Source organism: Marmota flaviventris, chromosome 2 (genome assembly GCF_047511675.1).
Source record: "Marmota flaviventris isolate mMarFla1 chromosome 2, mMarFla1.hap1, whole genome shotgun sequence".
Lineage (NCBI taxonomy): Eukaryota > Metazoa > Chordata > Mammalia > Rodentia > Sciuridae > Marmota > Marmota flaviventris.
In genome coordinates, this window is record NC_092499.1 from 190,997,280 (window position 1) to 191,016,039 (window position 18,760).

The following is an 18,760-nucleotide window of genomic DNA, read 5'->3' on the forward strand; positions in this document are numbered from 1 at the left end:
GGGGAGGGCCGCGGGGGTGGTGTCGGCCTGGCCACTGTGGCAGGTGAGGGGCAGCTGGAGCTGCACCTGTCCAGGGCTCAAGCCCTGCCTCAGCCGTGGCTCGGACCTGCCTCCTGTCGGGAGCAGCTGGGTGATCCTCGTGTGGAGTGCCCTGCTGACCCTCTGTGCCTTCTGCTGTGACACTGCCCTGCCACCCTTCAGAGGCTTCCCACAAATCTCTGGGTCTCCCAACCACCCTGTGCCCAGGGAGCTGGGTGGCATGTCCGTGTACACACCCCACAGTGGGCCCAGCTCCAGCCTCATCACCTCCCTGAGCTCACCTCCTTCCACTGGCCTCCTGGTCCACGGACCCCCCCTCTGGGCCTCTGTGCCTGCTGTCCTCTGCCTGGAGCCCGCCCTTCTCCATCGGCCTCCCAGTATCTCCTTCGTAGGGCTGGTCACCATCGGGCTGACCCAGTGGCCTGTGTGCTCCTCACAGACCCTGATGGCAGGACCATGTTCTGCTCACCACCCTCCCCAGAACTCTGCCCACCGACCAGTGCACGTTTCTTGGAGGGAAGGAAGGAGCGAGCGGCTGCAGCGGGCAGGGTCCACGTCCTCCCCACTCCTGCTGCCTCCCGGCACTGCCACCCTGCTCCCTGGCTCTGAGTTCTGGGGATGCTCAGACATCCTCTCTAACCCCGTGCAGCATCCCTGGCAGCTCCCATAGGCACCCCCAGCTCAGGCCTCCTGTGCAGCCAGGATAGCAGTGCCCCGCCCACCCTACCTGCGGGGGACCTGCCTGGGCAGGGCTGCCTCTCCCCCAAGAAGGCGCTCTGGGGCCGTGTCCGTTCTGTCACCCTGATGCCCAGGCTGCAAGGGCCAGAGGCAGAGGCCACCCAGGGCCACTGGGCTTAAGAGAAAAATTACAGACCAACTCTTCTTACAGAGAACAAGTTTTATTTTTATAATCGGAACATTCTAATAAAAATACCATAACATTAGCTACCTTCACCTCTGGGCTTTCTCTACTCCAGGCGTGCCATGGGACACCGGCCACTCGGCTCCCTGAGGTAGGGCAAAGGCACAGCCCAGCTGCCTGCCTGCTGGGGGCCCCCCTCCGTGCTGGGAGCCCCTCACCCTCCAGTCCCGGGAGTTGCCACAGCGAACCAGAAGCCCCCACTGCGCCTCTTAGCAGCAGGAAGGGTGCGTTCCGGGCTGCGTGCAGCAGGTGATGACAGGAGAGCGGGCGCAGAACCTGCACTCAGAGCCTTGCAGGGGCCTCAGAGGGCTGGGCTGCCACCGTCCTGTCCCACAGCAGCTGGCGCGCACTCCCAGCGGGAGGAGCAGGCCCCAGGGAGACACACGGCAACAACGTGGTGACAGACACCTGAGAACTCACCAGGTGGCCAGACACACTTCACCAGCCCAGTAGGCAGTGGACAGTTGCCCAGGAGGGCCCTCTCGTCCCATGATGCCTGCCTTCTGAGGGCCAGACTGGCCGGCGGCAGACACTGTATCACAGAAATACTGTCATCGTCTCTGGGTGGAGCCATCAACAAAAACAAGTCTCTCAGTCAAAACTAGGTTCTGGGTTCTTGGTGGCAGCAGTGTCTGTTGAAAAAATAGACTGAAATTCTGGAATCGCTCAGTAGCAAACAAAGAACAGGAAAAGGCGCAGTGCGTCCACTGAAAGGGACGTCGCTGGCACCTGGGGGGACCTGGCGGCCCACTCAGGAAGCGGCTTCGAGAAGGAGGGCGGTCCCCACACAGCAGCCGGCCACAGTCCTGGGTTCTCCCTGCCAGGTCTCCCTGAGAAGGCACCTCGGTGGAAAGGGTGTCGGCGTGGCCCGCGGCACCGGGAGTGTGGGGGGCAGCCAGGGGCGAGGGGCCTGCACTCGCCTCTTCAGACAGCCACTTGGGTCACTCCGTCCTGAAGTCCCCCTCAAGGCACGATGGGACCTAGACCTGAAGAGACGCCGCCTGGACGTGCCAGGGGGTCTTGGAGGCACAGGTGCTGGTGGTGCCCAAAGCTTGGCCGGCCACTGGCCCGAATGTGTCTGCTGGGTGGGCAACGTCACCGCAGTCCCTGCAGCAGGGACGGCCCTCACTGCATCCTGTCAGGCTGCAGCTGCGGTGCTTGGTACTGCACAAAAGCGGCCCCCGCGGGGGCCGTGGCTGACAGGGCCTGTGGCATGGCGGCTGGGTAGCCGTAGCCCACGAAGCTGGCGGCTGTGGCGGGCGAGGCGGCATATGGGTACTGGTCGTAGGTGGCTGGTGGGTACTGGGCGTAGGCCGGGCTGGCAGGCGTGTACTCGATGTAGGGCGAGGACAGCGATGGGACAGGCGTGGCCGGGATCACCACGCTGGGCTGCACGATGGCTTGCGGGTAGATGTAGTGGGGGGTCAGCCTGTGGGCCAAGCAGAGAGTCAGGGCCAGCAGGCAGAGTGGGGAGACGCAGGGCCCAGGTGGAGCAGGACGCAGTGGGCCCCTCCCCAGCCTCTTCCTCATCCCCCAGCGGCACCATCGGCACCAGCAACCCCTACCCAGTCTGTGTGCCCACACGCCCTCCACCTGCAGGGGGCCTGACAGCGCCCATGGCTCCTGCTCCCAGGGAGGCCTTCCCGGCTGAGCCACCCCACGCCCCACCTGCCTCCCCCAGGACCCCTGCGTGATGTTTAGAATGGCAGAAGAGACGCCAGGCAGCCCCGGCAGCAAGCCTGGAGCAAACCCAGCCCACGCCCTGCCCAGGGCACCCTCACAGGCTGCTTGTCCTGCCTGTCCCCAGCTCAGTGCCACTCATACCCCGCTGGCACTGGCCAAGGTGGGAGTAAGGAGCACCTGCTGAGGGTGCACAGCAGGTGGAGAAAGAGGCAGAAGGACTGCGACAGTGAGGGGACGGGGAGACCCGGGGCACGGCCACCTGGCGATCCCACAGGCAGCAGGGCAAAACCCGCCACAGGTGGCGAGCCACAAAGTGCTCCTCACCCAGGAGCAGTTGACCCTCGTCTTGTTAGGAGGGGAAGAGAATGGGCGGCCACATACCAGGCTGCCGCGCAGGAGCGCTGGAGACATCACCCTGTGTCCTGGGCACAGGGCCCCAGCCCTCCATGGGAGGGAAAGTCCCGGTGCCAGGGGGAAATGGCAGCCCAGGGCCAGCAGGAGGGGGGGGCAGACAGAGGGCGCTGCCCTGGTGGGTGCGGCTCTGCCCAGCTGCTGTGCGTACCTGGGCCTCACGGCCTGTGCAGCAGCAGCAGTGCCCACAGAGCACCACTGCAAGACGCTCTGAGTGTCAGGCGCGGAACGACCACGTCAAGGCGAGACGTGGCCACCACGGCACCAGTGCTCCTCCACTTGTGAATTACCCAGGGCAAAGTGCTCCCAGTGGAGCCCCCACCCCCGGACCAACTCAGAAATATGCCACCATGAGAAGGCCACGCAGATGCGTTGGGCCAAACAGAGCTGGCAGCCTGGGAGGGCACTACGGCAGCCCCAGGGTGCTACATGGAAAACCCGGGTTACCGGAGGGGACAGAGCAGTTTCTAAGATCCCTCCAGAGCACACACTGCACTGCTGAGGTCGGTCAGCAGCACACCTGTGATGCTGTTTATGCAGAACATCTCCAGGTGTCCCAGACAAGGCCAAGTGCACACCGATGCTGTGCAGGGGCGCACGCCACTCCTGACTCCCCTGCTGAGCAGGGTGGACACAGGACAGATGAGGGAGGCTGGGGGCATGTGGGTTCCAACTCTTACCGGTGGCCACACCTGTGATTCCTGTCACTCAGAGGCTGAGGCAGGAAGATTACAAGCCCAAGTCCAGCCTCAGCAACTTAGCAAGGCCCTGTCTCAAAAATAAGAAAGGCTGGAATGTGGCCCACCAGTCAAGCGCCCCAGAATTTAATCTCTGGTGCGGAAAAAAAAAGAAAGAAAGAAACAAAAGAAAGAAAGGTTAGGAGGAAGGAAGAGCCCCAGCACCCACCCCCTCAGGACTGGCTAAAGGAGGCGTGATCTGCAGCAGTGACGGGCCCCATGTAGGAGAGCCTTGGAGGGCCACCCTAAGCGAGGAAAGCTGCATGCCCAGGACACATCTCCCATGGGTCCATGTGCATGAACGGCTCAGGAGGCCAATCAGACAAGAGCTGGGGAGCAGGGAACCGGGAGAGGGGCTCCAGCAGCCTCCTCCGGGGGCTGAGACTTCTGCAGCAGACAGTGGTAGTAGCCACACAGCTCTGTGGACACTTGCCACCGCACTGGTCAAGACAGTGGGGTCCAGAGCATGTCCCTTTTGCCACAGTGAGGTTATGCAGGCCAGGGGCAACCCGAGGTAGGGAGGGGTGTCCAGTGCGGGTACATGCATGGCAGGGGAGCGCAACAGAGCAGGGAACCATGCCAGGGCTCAGGGCCCACATGCCCCCATGCCTGAGGGACCCCAGCTCCTGTCGGGAGGTCCCTATGCCACAGCATGCTCAGAGATGCTAACTGCCTTCCCCCAGAGGCTGCAATGACACACACAGACAGCAGGCAGCACCCTGGGCCCTGCACAGAAGACATTCTGCAGCCACTGTCTGGAGGCCAGGCAGCCTCTGCCAGGGCCCCACAGAGGTGCCTGCCCGCCCTCACCTCACCCGGCTCCTCTGCGGTCCAACCCTGCCTCTACCAAGGGAACTCAAGCCTTGAATGGCTGAGGCCTGAGTTCTGATCCTGAGGCAGGCTGACACCTTCCCACACACCTGCCTGGACCAGTGGAACACAGGACCCTGTCCTCGAGGGCTTCGGTTCCAGGGTGGGGAGAACAAAGCACATCAGCCAGAAGCCAGAGCGTCTGAGGAACTGAGACGGCAGAGGACTGGGAGGCGGCAAGCCGCAGAGACAGGAAGCCCCTCCAAGGTGGGAAGACCACACTGAGACCTGAGGACAAGAAGCTGGCCACAGAGGACAGTAGAGAGGAGTCTAAGGCAGGGGCAAGTGTGAGCACTGGAGGGGCTGGACAAGAACACTAGGCCACCCTTCATGCACATGCCCCCCACGGCCCTGACCCCCAGATCCTTGCTGTGCCAACCACGCCTGTCCCCCTATGCATATGTAGCCCTCCCTGGGAGGGAGTGCCCGCAGGCCCTTCCCACCCTGGCCTTCACCAGAGGCCTGCTGCTGTCTCCCTGCACTGCCCCTGCTCCCTGGATGACCCCCGGCAGGAATCAAAAGCTCTTTTTTTTTTGGAAGGGCGGGGTAAGCCTGTGGGAGGCAGGGTCCCAGCTGGGAGTAGAGAGACCGCAGAGAGACAGGGCAGCCATGCTGACACTGCACCAGCTGCCCTGCAGTCCTGGTGCCCACCTGCTCTAGAACCCTTGGAAACACTCCTCCCTGAGCTTAGACCTCCTCCAAACATAGGCAGAGCACCTGGCCACAGGCCCTGAGTCACACAGGGGTGGACCTCCTGCAGACTGCAGTCAGATGGGCAGGACCTGCCAAGGTGGCCCAGGTCCTGGTCCCCAGCCACGTGCCAGCAATGCCACTCAGAACAGGGCCAACTGCTGAGAGCCAGGCTTCAGCACTCACAGGCCACTGGCCCCACCACCTCTACCGAGGCCCAGTGCCATCCAAGGGGATCTGCCTCCACATCCCTGGCTCCCAGGGACACCCTGCATCTGTGTGTCTTCGACTGTGCCTCCTGGGACAGCTCAGGTCAGCCCCACCAACACGAGGAGCCCAAGGCCTTATATTTCATCCTCAAAGCCCAGAACAGGTGCAGTTCTGCCCCATTTGTTGAGAGAAAAAGATGCTCAGAGGCCCAAACCACACAACAAAGGAGGGACCGAGTGAAGTCTACCCACTGCCCACCTGCTGCACAGCACCTGTGCCCTGAAGACTGGTGGGCCCAGGCCTGGGTCAAAACAAAAGGAAGGAATGGGAGGGGGCCCAACTGTGCCGTGCCAGGAGCCCAGGCCAGGGAGGCCAAGGGTGAGGACCGTGAGGCCTGGGCAGCGACAGGGCTCCCACAGTCTCTCTCCTGGCCGGCCTGGCTCTGTCCGCAGGCGAGTCGCCGGCCACCTCCATGATGCAGAATGGTCTCACAAGCCCCATCGCGGCTAGCTATGGGGCCACAGACTGCACGAGGGCAGTGGCCCCCAACCAGGAGAAATGGCAGGGTCTGGAACAACTCTGGTTGTCACAGCTGGGGTGGGGACAGTTGCCAGAACACTGCTAACATCCTACAATGCCCAGGACAGTCCCCACAGCACAGAACACTCCAGCCCCAAATGTCACTAGTGCAGAGGTCGAAAGCTCTGCCTCACGTACCAGAAACTACCATGCCACAGGCAGCACGAGGCATTGTCAATGCTGCTGCAGTCACAGATGCCCGAGCCAGAGGCTGGAGAAGGCAGGCGGGGTGACGAGGCGGGGCATGCACAGACAGGAGCACACGCATACAGACAAGAAGCCACCAGTCAGGAGACGGCAGCCTTGGCCCTGGGGCCTGCATGTCAGAGGCCAAGTCCTGCCTCGTGCAGGGGAACCCACTCACACTCTGACCCAGGTTCAGGAGGGCCCGGGTGCCACAGCCTCCTGTGCCTGGCCCTCACGTGCAGGGAAGGGCATAGGCCTGGGGCACAAGCCGTCCTGCCACCAAACCTCAGCAACTCCATGTACAGGCCTGTCCTCCCAGGGCCTGCAGGCCATGATGGCCTCGTCACCTTCCTGCCCCAGGGAAGGTCCCATCCAACTACCACGCCTCTCCCCGACTGCTGCAACCCCCCCCACCCACCAGGAGCCCTTGCTTCCACCCTCACTACCCCTCCTCCTCCACCTCTCCAGCCAGGCCCCCACCACTGCCTCCCCACCTGCCAGCGAAGCAGCTGTCTAGAAGACCTCCAGACCTCGTCACCCCCAGGAGCAGAATCAACCCAAACTACCCCTGAATAGGCCCCAACCCCTCTCCAACTCATCTTCCCTTACTGCCTGCTCCCTCCACAAGCACACTCCCACTACCCTGGGCTCTTCCTGTCCCCAGACCTGGTCCACTTCTTCCTCCCACCCCAGGGCTTTGGCACCTGCTGCTTCTTTCCACAGTTCAAAGCTCACCTTTCAGGGTCCTCCCTGACCCCCAACTTTAGTTTTCTTCTTACAATCTGAAGCCACTCAAATGGCCATGGGCATCACATGTCCCAAGAGGATGAGACTTCTGCCTTGACCACTGTGCCCCAAGTGCCCAGCACAGCATGTCCCAAGTACTGAGCATCTGGGGCAGAACCAACTTGCAGGCCCCTGGGTAGCAAAGAGCCTCCCCGGGTTGTTAGCTGCTTCCCGGGCCAGAAGTTCCAGCCCAAGATGACAGAGAAAGCCTTTAGCCTCCAAGAGCTGCGGCCAGCAGGTGGGGTGGGGGCGGCAAGGCTCTGCTCGGCAGGTCCAGAGGGGAGGAGGGGCCCACCAGCTTCACTCTGCCCGTCAAGTGCCCACCCAGCATCACACGCCCTCACTGCTGCCTCCACGAGAGGCCAGCCCACGGGGATGCATGAGGATTTACTGCTGGGTGTGCCCCAGACCTAGGCAGAATCAACGACCCCGTCCTCTGGCTGAAGAAGGCTGGATGGACCAGGCCTTTCCTCTTCCTCAAGATCAGCCTCAGGCTCAGAGTGGCTGCCAGCAAGCCCTGGAGGGAGCAGCAGACCAGCGGCCAGGGCAGCCAGGCTCCATGCAGGGAACCCAAAGGTCAGGTGGCCCAGGCCCACAGGGAGGCTCCTGCATGGTCTTCCAGGGACAGGCTCCCACTGCCACCTCAGGGTGCTCTCCACAGGGCACAGAACTTGCTACCGCAGACTGTTCCCAGCCAGGACACCATGTCAAAGGCAGGAGACATCACCGTCCCCTTCCTTCCTGGCTTCTGGAGGTTCCTGTCCTGGAACCCTGTGGCCCTGAGTCCTGCCCTCTCATGAAACCTGTCCCTTCACCACATGTGCAAGATGTCAGCAGTGTGTCCCAGAAGATCAGTCCCATACTTTTGCAGGCAGGAGAAGTGGGCACCCCTGGGCAGGTGACATGGGCAGGACCAGCTCAGGCGCCCAGATGAGACAGGAGTTGGTCCACATAAGTCCACGGCCCATGGACAGGGCCCCCGCTAGCAGGTGGGTGGGGGAAGGACAGCCTGGGTTCTCCACATCCCTAGTACCAGAACAGCACAAGGCCAAGTCTGGGGGGCCCTACTTGGGCTCTGGGAGGGACAGAGGAGCTGCAGCTAAGGAGGGGACAACTAGTTCTGTCTCTACCTCCCGCTGAGGCAACAGGCCCATGTCTCCACTGAGCTCCCACCTCACCAACAGCACCCTGCAAACTCAGCCCATGGAGACCAGGGTCCCGAGCAAGAGCCACAGGTCCAGACTCTGGCTATGCCAGTGAAGCCCCAAGGACAATCCTCAATCCTCTGGCCACGGCTGCCAGAGCACAGTGGGCTCTTTCCTGGATCCTAGCTGCCCCTCAGGGGAGGACGTGCGACTCTGAGCAGTGGTCTCTGGGAACCCAGTGGGCAAGGGCATTGTGAGCAACAGTCAGTGCAGATGGTGCCCAGGAGACAGGCAGGGGCCCCGCCACACTCAAAGCAAAACTCTCAGCGAAAAATAACTGGCCGTGGCCCAGGAGGGCTCATTTCCTGCACACGAAGCCACCTCTGAAAATAAAAACGAAATGGCAAATGAGCCCATTTCACTTTTTCTGCTTCTGGGGCCTTGTCCCACCAGGCTAGGGACAAGGTGGCAGCAGCTAGAGCGGCACCTCCAGGCCTGGCAGGGGGTGCCTTCTGTGCAGCCTTCTGACAGGCAAGAAACCAGGCCAGGGTCATGGGACGCTCGGGTTCTCTGGGGTCCCACAGAGAGGCCAGGCAAGCTGGGAAGGCAGCTGTGGTAGATCCGTGCCCTCTACACGACACCAGGCTCTGGACAGCAGCTCCACCTGACCCTGGCCACGTCCCACCGCTGCTCATCCCAGATGCCCCGCCATGGTCCCCGTCATCAAAGCCAGTCCAACATTCTTCCACTTGCTCTGGAAGCTTCTACCTTTCAAACACATATTTCAGAATCCCACTATTTCTCCCCACGGCCAGTGTTCCTAGGGGCACCACTGTCTCATGACCAGATGACTGGGCTGTCCCCAACAGCCTCCACCTGGGCCCTCAGCAGTCCAGACCCAACCCAGCAGACAGAGGCGGCTTTAAACACAAACATAAGTCCACTTGCCCTCCTTGCTCGGCACCTGCGAGGACCAGGCCACCCAGTGTGGTCCCAGTGCCCTGGGCCTGTCATTACAGCCCCACACAAGCTGAGGCCACCCCGACCCCCACTTGCCTGCCACCTCTGCCTCCACAGCCTGGCTGCCTCTTGCCCCACAGAGGCCAACCTGTCTCCACTCAGACAGGCTAAGACGTATGTACCTCCTGGGGGCGCTGTAACTACAAGCTGAGACAGGGTCTCTCTCAGCAAACCCCTACAAGATGAGCTAACCAGTGAGCACACGGCCCCTGGCCAGCACACAAGGGGACACGAGAGGAGCACACTGCAGGCTCCCAGCATGCCTGCCCAGCATGAGTGGGGATGCTGAGCCTACCTGAGGACCAGGTGGGAAGCCAGGGTCACAGCCACGTGGCTCCAGAGGGAACAGGAAGCAGTGTTGCTCCTCCACAGCACCATGAGGGTCCGGGCTGGCCCACCTAGTGCCGCTCCCTGCTCTGGACAGCATGGTGGCTGCCTGTGGCCAGGCCTCTCCCATGGGACCAAGGCCTGGGCCCCTTGCCTGAGGCTTCCGGAAGAGGCTCCCCAGCCCTAACATGGCTGCAGGGCGGGCGAGGAACTCAGCCTTGGCGAGGAACCCGAGAACGCCTGCAGGCTGGCTTCTGTCAGCAGCTGAGGACAAACAACAGGTGCGGCAGGGCCGCCCGTGGGGAGGGCCAGGTGCAGCCTACGCCTTGCTCCAGACAAGATGCCAACAGGAAGCAACGGTGCGGGCAGCGACCAGACACCCCAATAGACACCCCAAGGGAAAATCGTGAGGGCCAGGCCCCCATGGCCTGATGGCTCTGAGCCGAGCCCACCCCACCCGTGGGCCTGCTGCCCACACACCTCTCCCCCGCCTGGAGCACTCCGCGGCAACCTCCTCACCACCTCACCCCTCCCCAGCAGGCCTTCCCCAGCAGACCATGAAAAGCCACCTACACACCCTGCCGTCACCTGCAACCCCGTCCTGGCCTTATTTTTCATTTTGAATTATGAAATCATAAGACTCCTCAGAAATTTAAAGGTGCAAAGGGGGCCCATGTTCCCTCCCCAGGATGGCATCCACATAAGCAAATGCACTTTCCCATGCAGGAAACTGCACAGGGCTGGGACCTGGACACCAGGCCCAGGTTGGACTTCCCCAAGTTTGGCACGTGCTGTTTTTGCAGATCTCATATCTGACACGCAGAGGTCCGCCTAGCCAGCTGCGCTCACCACGCAGGCTGCTCGCTCCCACAGAGGCACACAGCCGCTTCCTGTCCAACTGTGCTCAGCACCAGCCCTGGCCACGCCAGCAGAGATAGACAGACGTGGGCACCTGAGATCCAGCAGGGACCAGGCCTTCCTGCACAGCAGGTACCCGCACGCACCGAGTGTGCAGATGGTTCCAGAGCAGCTCTTTCTGTTCTCTCCATCCCCATTTGTGCTCTGCTGACGGTGAGGGCCACATGTCTCCACCTGGGCACTAGGCACCCTCATGTGGAGGAGGCAGGGGTCACCAAAGTGACAGGTTCAGTGGGGAGGCACATGCCAGGGACTCTACACAGGCCAACAGTCTGGCTCATTCATTCAAGAGCTGCCACATGACCAGGAGGTGTGGAGCTGGGGAGGGAGCTCAGATCCCTGTCTCGGGCTAACCCTGGTGGTGAGCCCCAGAAGTCTCCCATGGCTCCAAGCTGCTTCACAGCGGCAGACAGGTCAACAGACCTCGCTGCAGGCTGTTTGAGACAATGTGGGGCAAATCCCAGGCTTCCTGGGGCCAGGCCCTGATCAATGAGCTCTGCACATGGGTGCTAGCTAAGTCCTCAAGTAATCCCAGTGAGTTGGCACTGTCACTGTCCCCACTACCCTAATAGGGAGGAGCCTGAGAACTGAACTGGGCCTGGCCTTCAGCTGGGGCAGTCCTGCAAGCTCTAACTCCAACACAGGTTATGCCTTATGCTCAACAGCCCCAAGACCCTGCACCGACATCACAGACCCCTAGGGCTTGGCTCTCCACCTGGTATGCAGCAAAGGTCTCAGTGAATGGATGTCAAGTTGACAGCAAGGTCCTCTTAAGAACAGGGAAGGCGACCTGCAGAGAAGCAGCTGGCCCTTCTAAAATAGCCCCAGGAGAGGTTCCAAATCCAGCCAGGCCTGGCATAAACCTCAGCCCCTGATATGCCTTTGGTCTTGAGTACACAGATAGCCCTTCAGGCCAGGCTAGTGCTCTGCCTGCACACATGATCCCAAACTCTCCACCTCCTTTCCTGCCTGCAGGCCACTGAATGTCCTACCAGCCCCAAAAGACCCTGGGTGGGTCATCTGCTGCAGTGTGCCTCCTCTTGTGACCTCGCCCAGACCTAGGGGCTGGCACGAGCCACCTGCCACCTATCCCAGGCAGCTCTTCCATGTGTTGGGGCTTGGCCTCTACACAGTTACACAGCAGGATCACACAGGGTGTTAAGTCCCAAGAGGACCCCTTCAAATTAAAACAGCAGCCTAAAAGGGGACCCAGGCAAACAATCAAGCACAGAAATTCTTTGGGGATGCTCTCTAATCACAGCAAGTCCTTCTTGGCTCCCTGGGTCCCTGTAGGACCAGGCAGGCAATAGAGCGGCAGTGCTCAGCCTAAAAGTGGGTGGTGGAATCTTCAGAGCTGTCACAGGCTCAGGACTGGGGCCAGAAAAGTCTGGGAGAAGTTCAGCCAGGCATTTTCAGACTCTGACTACCCTGGATCCGGGTCCCATGGTGCCTGAGGCCATTGCAGGCCACCCCATTGCCAGCCCCAAGCAACAAAACTGACTGCTGAGTCAGGCCCAGCTCTGCCCGGGGGCCCAACTGTTTGCAAAAACAAAGGGGACGCTGACAGCCCAACTCTCCAGCCTGGCCAGGGGCATGCAGCAACTGGAGCTCACAGCTGACCCCACACCAGCTCTGCGGCCATATCACCGGGGCTTCCCGGCTGCTGGGCTTGGGTCTTGGCAGTGCCTAGAGGAGGCAGCACACTCCCAGCATCTACACTCACTGGACAAGAAGATCCATGTGGGTCTCCATCCCTTGGCAACCTCCAAATAGAGTGAGGCCTCTGCCCCATCACAAGATTAAATGGCCAGTCCCGCGGTCTAGACACATAACAGTGCTGCCTGAAGCTGCGTGCATGAGGCAGTGAGACTCGTGGCAGAGCCTCTAACTCCCTAGACAGGTGGCACCCACAGGCTCAAGATGGCAAGGGGAAAAGTTAGGGTGCCCTTCCTACTCCCACAAGAGAGCAACCAAAGAGAGTGGGTTCCAGAGCCAGCCACCTGGATAAAACCTCATCCCGGATACTTGTCACGTTGCCCCCTGGACAGGTTGCTATCCTTTCTTTAACTTGTCTCTGCCTCAGTATCCCCCATCTATAAAATGAGGACAATACCAGCTATGACCCCAGAAGTTTGTGTGGGGAGTGTGCTGTGTTTAAAGGGCACTGTTCCCACTTCCCAGATGAGAGAACTGAAAAGAATGCTACTGGCCAAGCTGGACCCTGGTAAGCAGTGGCCCTGACTTGAACCTAGGTCTGTGGGCTCCAGAGGCTGAGTGCTGACAGTTCCTAGGGTCCCACAGGCAGCTGAAAGGATAAGCAGAGCCCAGGCCTTGGGGGAAGGCCCTGCCCAATGTTGGCAGGAGCCGGCAGGTGCTAAGTCACACATCCTCCTCTCTGAGCAGTGAAGTCACACCTGGACCACAGCAGGCCAAGGGAAAGCCAAGACGGCCCTCCCTGTGTGGCCTCAACCCCAGAGGAAAGCCTGGGATGAAGACACAAAGGCTAGGGTGTCCCCAGGCAGCTTTCAAGATGGCTCTGAACGTATGAAAAACCTCCATGTGTGAGAAGGAAGCCCATAACCATTCATACTCTGTCCTCCAAGCTCCCTCCCAGGAGGACACAGATGCTGAGGGCGGAGCGCATGTTGGAAGGGTCCAGGCTACATTCTGCCACCTGCAGCTCCTGTCACAGCACAGGAGCAAGGGAGCCACAGTGCTGCCTCACAGGGCAAGATCCCCTGAGGTGGGCAAGCAGCACTCTCCCCTGGGTCATGTAATCTACCAAAACGCAGAGTAGCCTGAGTCAGTCCCCAGCCTCAACTGTGTGAACGAACGCATGCGCGTGCGCACGAGACTCAGGTACAAAATCCAGAGGCCAGAATTTGGACTCAGAAAGTTTTAAGAAACAGCAACCTTGTCTAAGGAGCAGCCATCCCCAGGTACCCCAACCACATCAACAACATCAAACAGCCCCCATGAATCACTGTGCTGGGAAATCCAAGCAGGTGGAGCGTCCTAGGCACCCATACATCACACAAGTCCTTCCCCACCCAGCTGGGAGGTCTTGTCAGACATCGGCAGGGAGAGGTGGGATGTGGGAGTCTTTTTAGGATGAAGGAAGATAGGACAGAAAGCTCCAGAATGAGTCACAAAAGGCCCATAGGCCAGGCCACTTGACCAGCGATACCTGGTCCCTGTCACATCTCACCTGCTGCAGCATTCACAAAAATCAGAGCCTGGTCAGCAGTGACCCACTGCTACCACCTTTCCAGCACTGGAGGTCAGAGGGGTACCTGGGAAACAGCCCAGGCCACTGTCCCTAACACTATCAACAAACATGGAATGAGTGCCACCCTGCTCCAGGTACACCCTACAGCTTCCAGACGGCTGTTATCCCCATTGTACCGATGAAGAAACCTAGACACAGATGGCCTGTAAGCCTCCCAAGGTCACCCAACCACAGGTGGGGAGTGGGGTTGCACCAGGCAGAGGCTCCAGGGCTCATGCTCCCCTTTCTGTGGTGTGACCTCTGCCAGGGATAGAGAAATGCAATAGATCTCCTCCTACCTCCTCTCCCCCAAAACACAGTCATATTTCTGAAAACTGTCATTTCCCCAGCCTTTCAGACCCACTTCATCTCCAACCAAGCCAGCCACATTGACTCACCCATAAGTCCGCTGGACCAACGTGGGGTGTAGCTGCTGCACGCCAACGGCAAAGCCTGGAACGAGAGAGCAGTGAGGGACACTGCCTGCACATGCAAGGTACCCAAGCCCACATGCAGGGAGGCAGAGCCATGCAGGCCACACACAAAGACAACCAGCTTTCTGTCCCTGCCAAGACTTCCACCACGGCCCCACTCATGAACCTCCAACACTTGGCCAAAGCAGGCCCAGGGCCCCGTGTGGCAGCAGCCTCTCTGTATTGGCCTCCTGGCCTTCAGCCCTGTGGCTGACTTCCTCCTGCAAGGAGGGCTGACAACTGGGGTGATGTACCCTCCCCACCCTGTCCCTCAGGGCCACATACTGCTAAGAAGGGGCCAAGCTCCTTAGCTGGGGGTGACTGCCCTGTGACAGTCCTGCAGGCACATGATAGCTGACTGCCACTCCCGGGGAAGGGGGGGGCCTTTTTCCACCCAGCAGATACCAACACTCAATATAGAAACTGAGAAGAGCAGGGAAGGAAAACAGCTCTCACCCGTCTGCAAGCTCCGGGGCTTGGCACCCAGATATGCCAGGTTCACATTGGCCTTCCGCCCATCGATGATGGGATTGGGGTCTTTGCAAGCCCTCTCAGCTGCTGCCCGGTCCGCCATGGTCACCTGGAGAAGCACAGATGAGACGGTCAAGGACCTCCACTGCTGAGCTGAGGAAGTGGGGAAGGAGCAGAAGATCACCCTGACACCAGGCCACCCCTCCTCTCTCCCCTTCCTCCTAGAATCTGTTACTCAGGACCCTTGGGCCAAGTGCCCTCTGACCCCAGCCCAGTGCCCTCCCCCAGGCTGCCCCCTGGATTCCAGCTCCTCCCTCAAAGTTCAAGTGCTGGGAAATCTTGCATTCAAGGACAGAAACTATCCCCTGGGAGTAGGGCAAAAAAAAAACGAACCCCCTGGGCGGGGGTTGGGGGGCAGGCCCACCGGTGGGGCTCCGAATTTCCCCATGGGAGGAGTCAGCACCCTCCAGTCGTTCGGAAGTAGGAAGCGTGTCTTCCGTCGTTTGTACTTAAACTGACGCTGACTCGGGGCGGCTGAGGGGCTGCCGGGCCGTGGGGGAGGCCCAAGGGCCCGCGGCACAGTGGACCCGCGGGCTGCGCCAGAAAAGCCCCAGCGGACGTCGGCTCGGCCCTCTAGGCGCTCCGTCCTAACCGAACCCGGCGGTCTGCCCTCCGGCCGCGGTGGGGGCGGGGAGCGGGCGGCAGGTGCGGGCGCGCGGCGCCGGGCGGCCCCGCGAGGCGGCCGGCGAGCGCCCGAATTGACTCCGCGCCCCGGCCGCGGCGAGGGGCGGGGCGGGGGAGGGCGGCCGCCGACACTTACGAAGCCGTAGCCGCGGGACTTGCCGGTCTGGCGGTCGGTGATGACCACGGCCTCCTCGATGTCCCCGAAGCCCTCGAAGTACTTCCTGAGCGAGGCGTCGGTGGTGTGGTAGGGCAGGCCGCCCACGAAGATCTTGGTGAACGTGGTGTCCTTCTGAGAGCCGTGCATGGCGCCGGGGGCGGCCGGGGGCCGCGGGAAGCCCGCGCTCGGGGCGCACGGCGCGGGCTGCAGCAGCATAGGGGGCGCCCCACCGCTACGGACCTGGGCCGCGCGGGGCTGCGCTCATGGGGGGCAGCGAGGAGCGCGTGGGGCGGCGAGGGCGCCCGTCCAGCCGCCAGGCCCGTCCGCTCACGCGCCGCTCCCGCCGTGCGCGCCGCGCTGCGCTCGGCACCGGCGCTGCGCGGACTCTGCGCCCAGGCGCCCGCCCCCGGGCTTTGTAGCCGGCCCCGCCCCCGTCGTCAGGCCCCGCCCATCTAGGGCCCGCCCCAGGCGCGGGGGCCGCCGGGAAGTGTAGTTCCGGCCCCGCCCAGCCGCGCCCTGGCGTGCCTGGAGCCAGGGGCACCAGGGCTTCTTAGCTGAGTACTTGCTGCACACGCGCCAGACCCAGTACTGGGCGCCGTACCCAGACCGACAGCCCAGGCCCTGCCCTCATGGATTAGATGTAACCGATTATTAGCTAGCTACTTAGGGGCCAACAGCATAATCATATTAAAAGTTTCACTGGAGGAGTATTTATCAAGGCCCCTAGGGGACAAGCCCTCTGGGACCAGGGTACAGCAAAGCACACCTCCTGGCCCCTCCCAGCTTCTGTGAAGAAGTAATTAAACAGTAAGTACATGATATACATTCCGGAGGAATTAGATGAGAGCTGCAGTGGAGCTGGGCTCAGTGGTCCCAGAGGCCACCCCTGAAAGGTGAGCTGGGTACAGAAAGGTCTGGGCCTCTCTGAGCTTTAAAGCTCCAGCCAGCCCCACTGGGGCTGGTGTTAGGGATTCTTTTGGGGCTCCTTTAAGGGAAGAGCAAGCAGAGGGCTGATCCCTGTTCTCTCTGTCCCTGTCCCCAGACATAAAAAGGAGGCCCATACTGGAGTTTCCTTGGGACCAGGCAGTTCCATCTGCAGAATTCTTGGGGCCCATGCAAAAATCAAACATAGGGCACCTTGTTCAAACGTTATTACAAACTTTAGCTTGGCAACAGCCTGGAAGGAAGTTCTGGGTTTTTTGAGGTCACTACAGGCCCATGAAGGACCCTGGTTCAGCACCCCCATCTTATGCAGCTGGGTCTGGGGCTTACATCCTCTGCATCTCCAGGCACTGCTATTGGGACCTGTGCGAGTGGGGTCCCTCCTGGCCCCAGCCCTGTGGCATCCTCTTGACACAGTGGGACAGAGGTAGGATCTGTGGAAAGTGGCCCCCCATGGCTGAGGGGCACAGTGAGGCTACTTGGTTCAGCCCCATCTTTCCAGTGTCTGCCCAGCTTCTTCTCTGCCCAGGCTGTGTTGGACCCAGTGGCCCCACCATAGTCCCCTTCACATGGAAGGGACCCCAAGTCTGTGAAAGTGTACTGGAGACACAGCCTTCTGTCTGGCCTCTTTTCCTGCCTGCTGTTCCCCAGCTCTGGCCTCTGGGGCCTGTGCCTCACACTTGCCATTCACCAGCTTTTCCTTCCCCTCCTGTACTTTCCGCCCCCAGCACGTACACATTTGCCTGCTTGTTTGAGCATCTCCTGGCCTGCCAGGTGGGTGCCATGAAAACAGGGACCGTAGATGTGTTGCTCAAGCTGTAGGCCTAGCAACAGAGGCCCTCAGACAGTGCTTCTGGAGTGAATTCAGGATGGAATGAACTGGGCCAGGAGAACTGGGGACCAGCCAGGAGCCCCTCCAAGCTCTTGGAAAACTGATTAAATTGTAACCTTGACTTGCCTCCTGGAGGCCCAAGAAGACAGTGGCTGTCCTGTTGTGTGATCTTGGGCCTGCTGGCTCCTTTAACAGTCTCAGTGCCTTCCCTTGGCCTGACTGAAGCCCCCTACAAGTCCCAGCACTGTCACCTTCCCAACCCTCCCCTGCCCCACAGGGCACCAGCAGCTGCAGCCAGGGGGAGGGGGGTTGGGCAGGGAGGAGCCTCCTGTCTGAAATACGAGCTGCCCCAGGACAGTTCCTCCACACTCCACCCCCTGGCCCCTTTGGGTTCCTGCATCAGTCACCAGCCTCTCCACCTGTCAGGTTGCCCCACATCCCCAGTTCACCAATACTCAGCCATTCATCCAAACATGTACTCATTAATGCACAGAGCTCTAGGCCCCAGGGACACAGCAAGCGGGAAGCGGAGGTTCCCATGTTATAAAGGGGTGAAGAGACAAAGGGACAACGAATGACTCTATGGATGCACGAGCTGACGAATGAATGACTGACTGAATATCAGGCAGTGTTCATATTTAGGTAAATTTCCCCAGGCAGGTACTGAACAGGGTGCAAAAACAAGGGGCAGGGGAGAAGGCAAAGAGTGAGCAGTGTCCTTTAAAGCCAGGGACAACATCTGGAATTGATGGTCACAAGAGTGAGTCAGTGCCATGAAATATTAGGAACAGAGAATGCAAAGGCTCGGAGGTGAGAGACACAGCTATGTGGCCAATTCCTCACATGTCACTGATAATAACAATAATGATGGAAGTCAGCGCCTTTGAGTGCCTGTGAAGGGGCAGGTCCTGGGCGAGGTGACTTAACCTTTGCCATAAGTAGGCACTGTGAGCCAGTTTCAAGAGAAGCAGCTGGTGCTCAAAATCCCTTGGGCAAGGCTGCTGAGGTCAATGTGGCCGGCCCAGTGCAGAATCCCATCTTGTCCTCAAACAGCTTTTGGAAGGGGACTCGTCTCCCCACTTGCGGGGCTGAGCCGTGGAACCTCAGACAGGCTAAGTGAGCTGCCCACACAGCCATGCGGGGCAGCAGTCAGGGCAGAACTCCAGGGTGGCGCACAACTCCGTGGCCCTCAGCGTCCCCAGCCAGCCCAACCCACCAGTCATGAACTGTCATCGCCTTGCTGGGCACAGAGGACCTGGGAGAGACCGTTCTCAACACAATCAGGACATACCAGCCTCTGGACTTCACTAGTCCCGGTCCCTCAGAGTCCACAAGGCCTGCCCCATGACCATGGTGGCAAAGGCCATTTGTCAGAATGCCACCCTGACATGGCTCTTGATGGTATGGCTA

At 60.5% G+C, this 18,760-nt stretch overlaps 1 protein-coding gene across 10 annotated transcripts in view; it reads right to left on the minus strand.

Annotated features, from left to right (window-relative positions):
- Positions 1–15,946, minus strand: part of Rbm38 (RNA binding motif protein 38) — a 50,178-nt gene extending 34,232 nt beyond the window's left edge. For 3 of the 10 annotated variants that reach the window (XR_003584304.2, XM_027946404.2, XM_027946403.2), the window contains exons 1-3: positions 15,556–15,946; positions 14,721–14,844; positions 14,190–14,244 (exon numbers count right to left, since the gene is read on the minus strand). Coding sequence is in view for 9 of the 10 variants with exons in the window: in XM_027946404.2 (XP_027802205.2) it covers positions 14,190–14,244; positions 14,721–14,844; positions 15,556–15,792 (416 nt within the window). In the remaining variant the exon portion in view is untranslated. Of the gene's footprint in view, positions 1–919; positions 2,391–14,189; positions 14,245–14,720; positions 14,845–15,555 lie in introns of those variants that run through there. The other 7 variants (XM_027946408.2, XM_027946406.2, XM_027946407.2 and 4 more) reach the window with 4 other exon arrangements.
- Between the last annotated feature and the right edge of the window lie 2,814 nt (positions 15,947–18,760).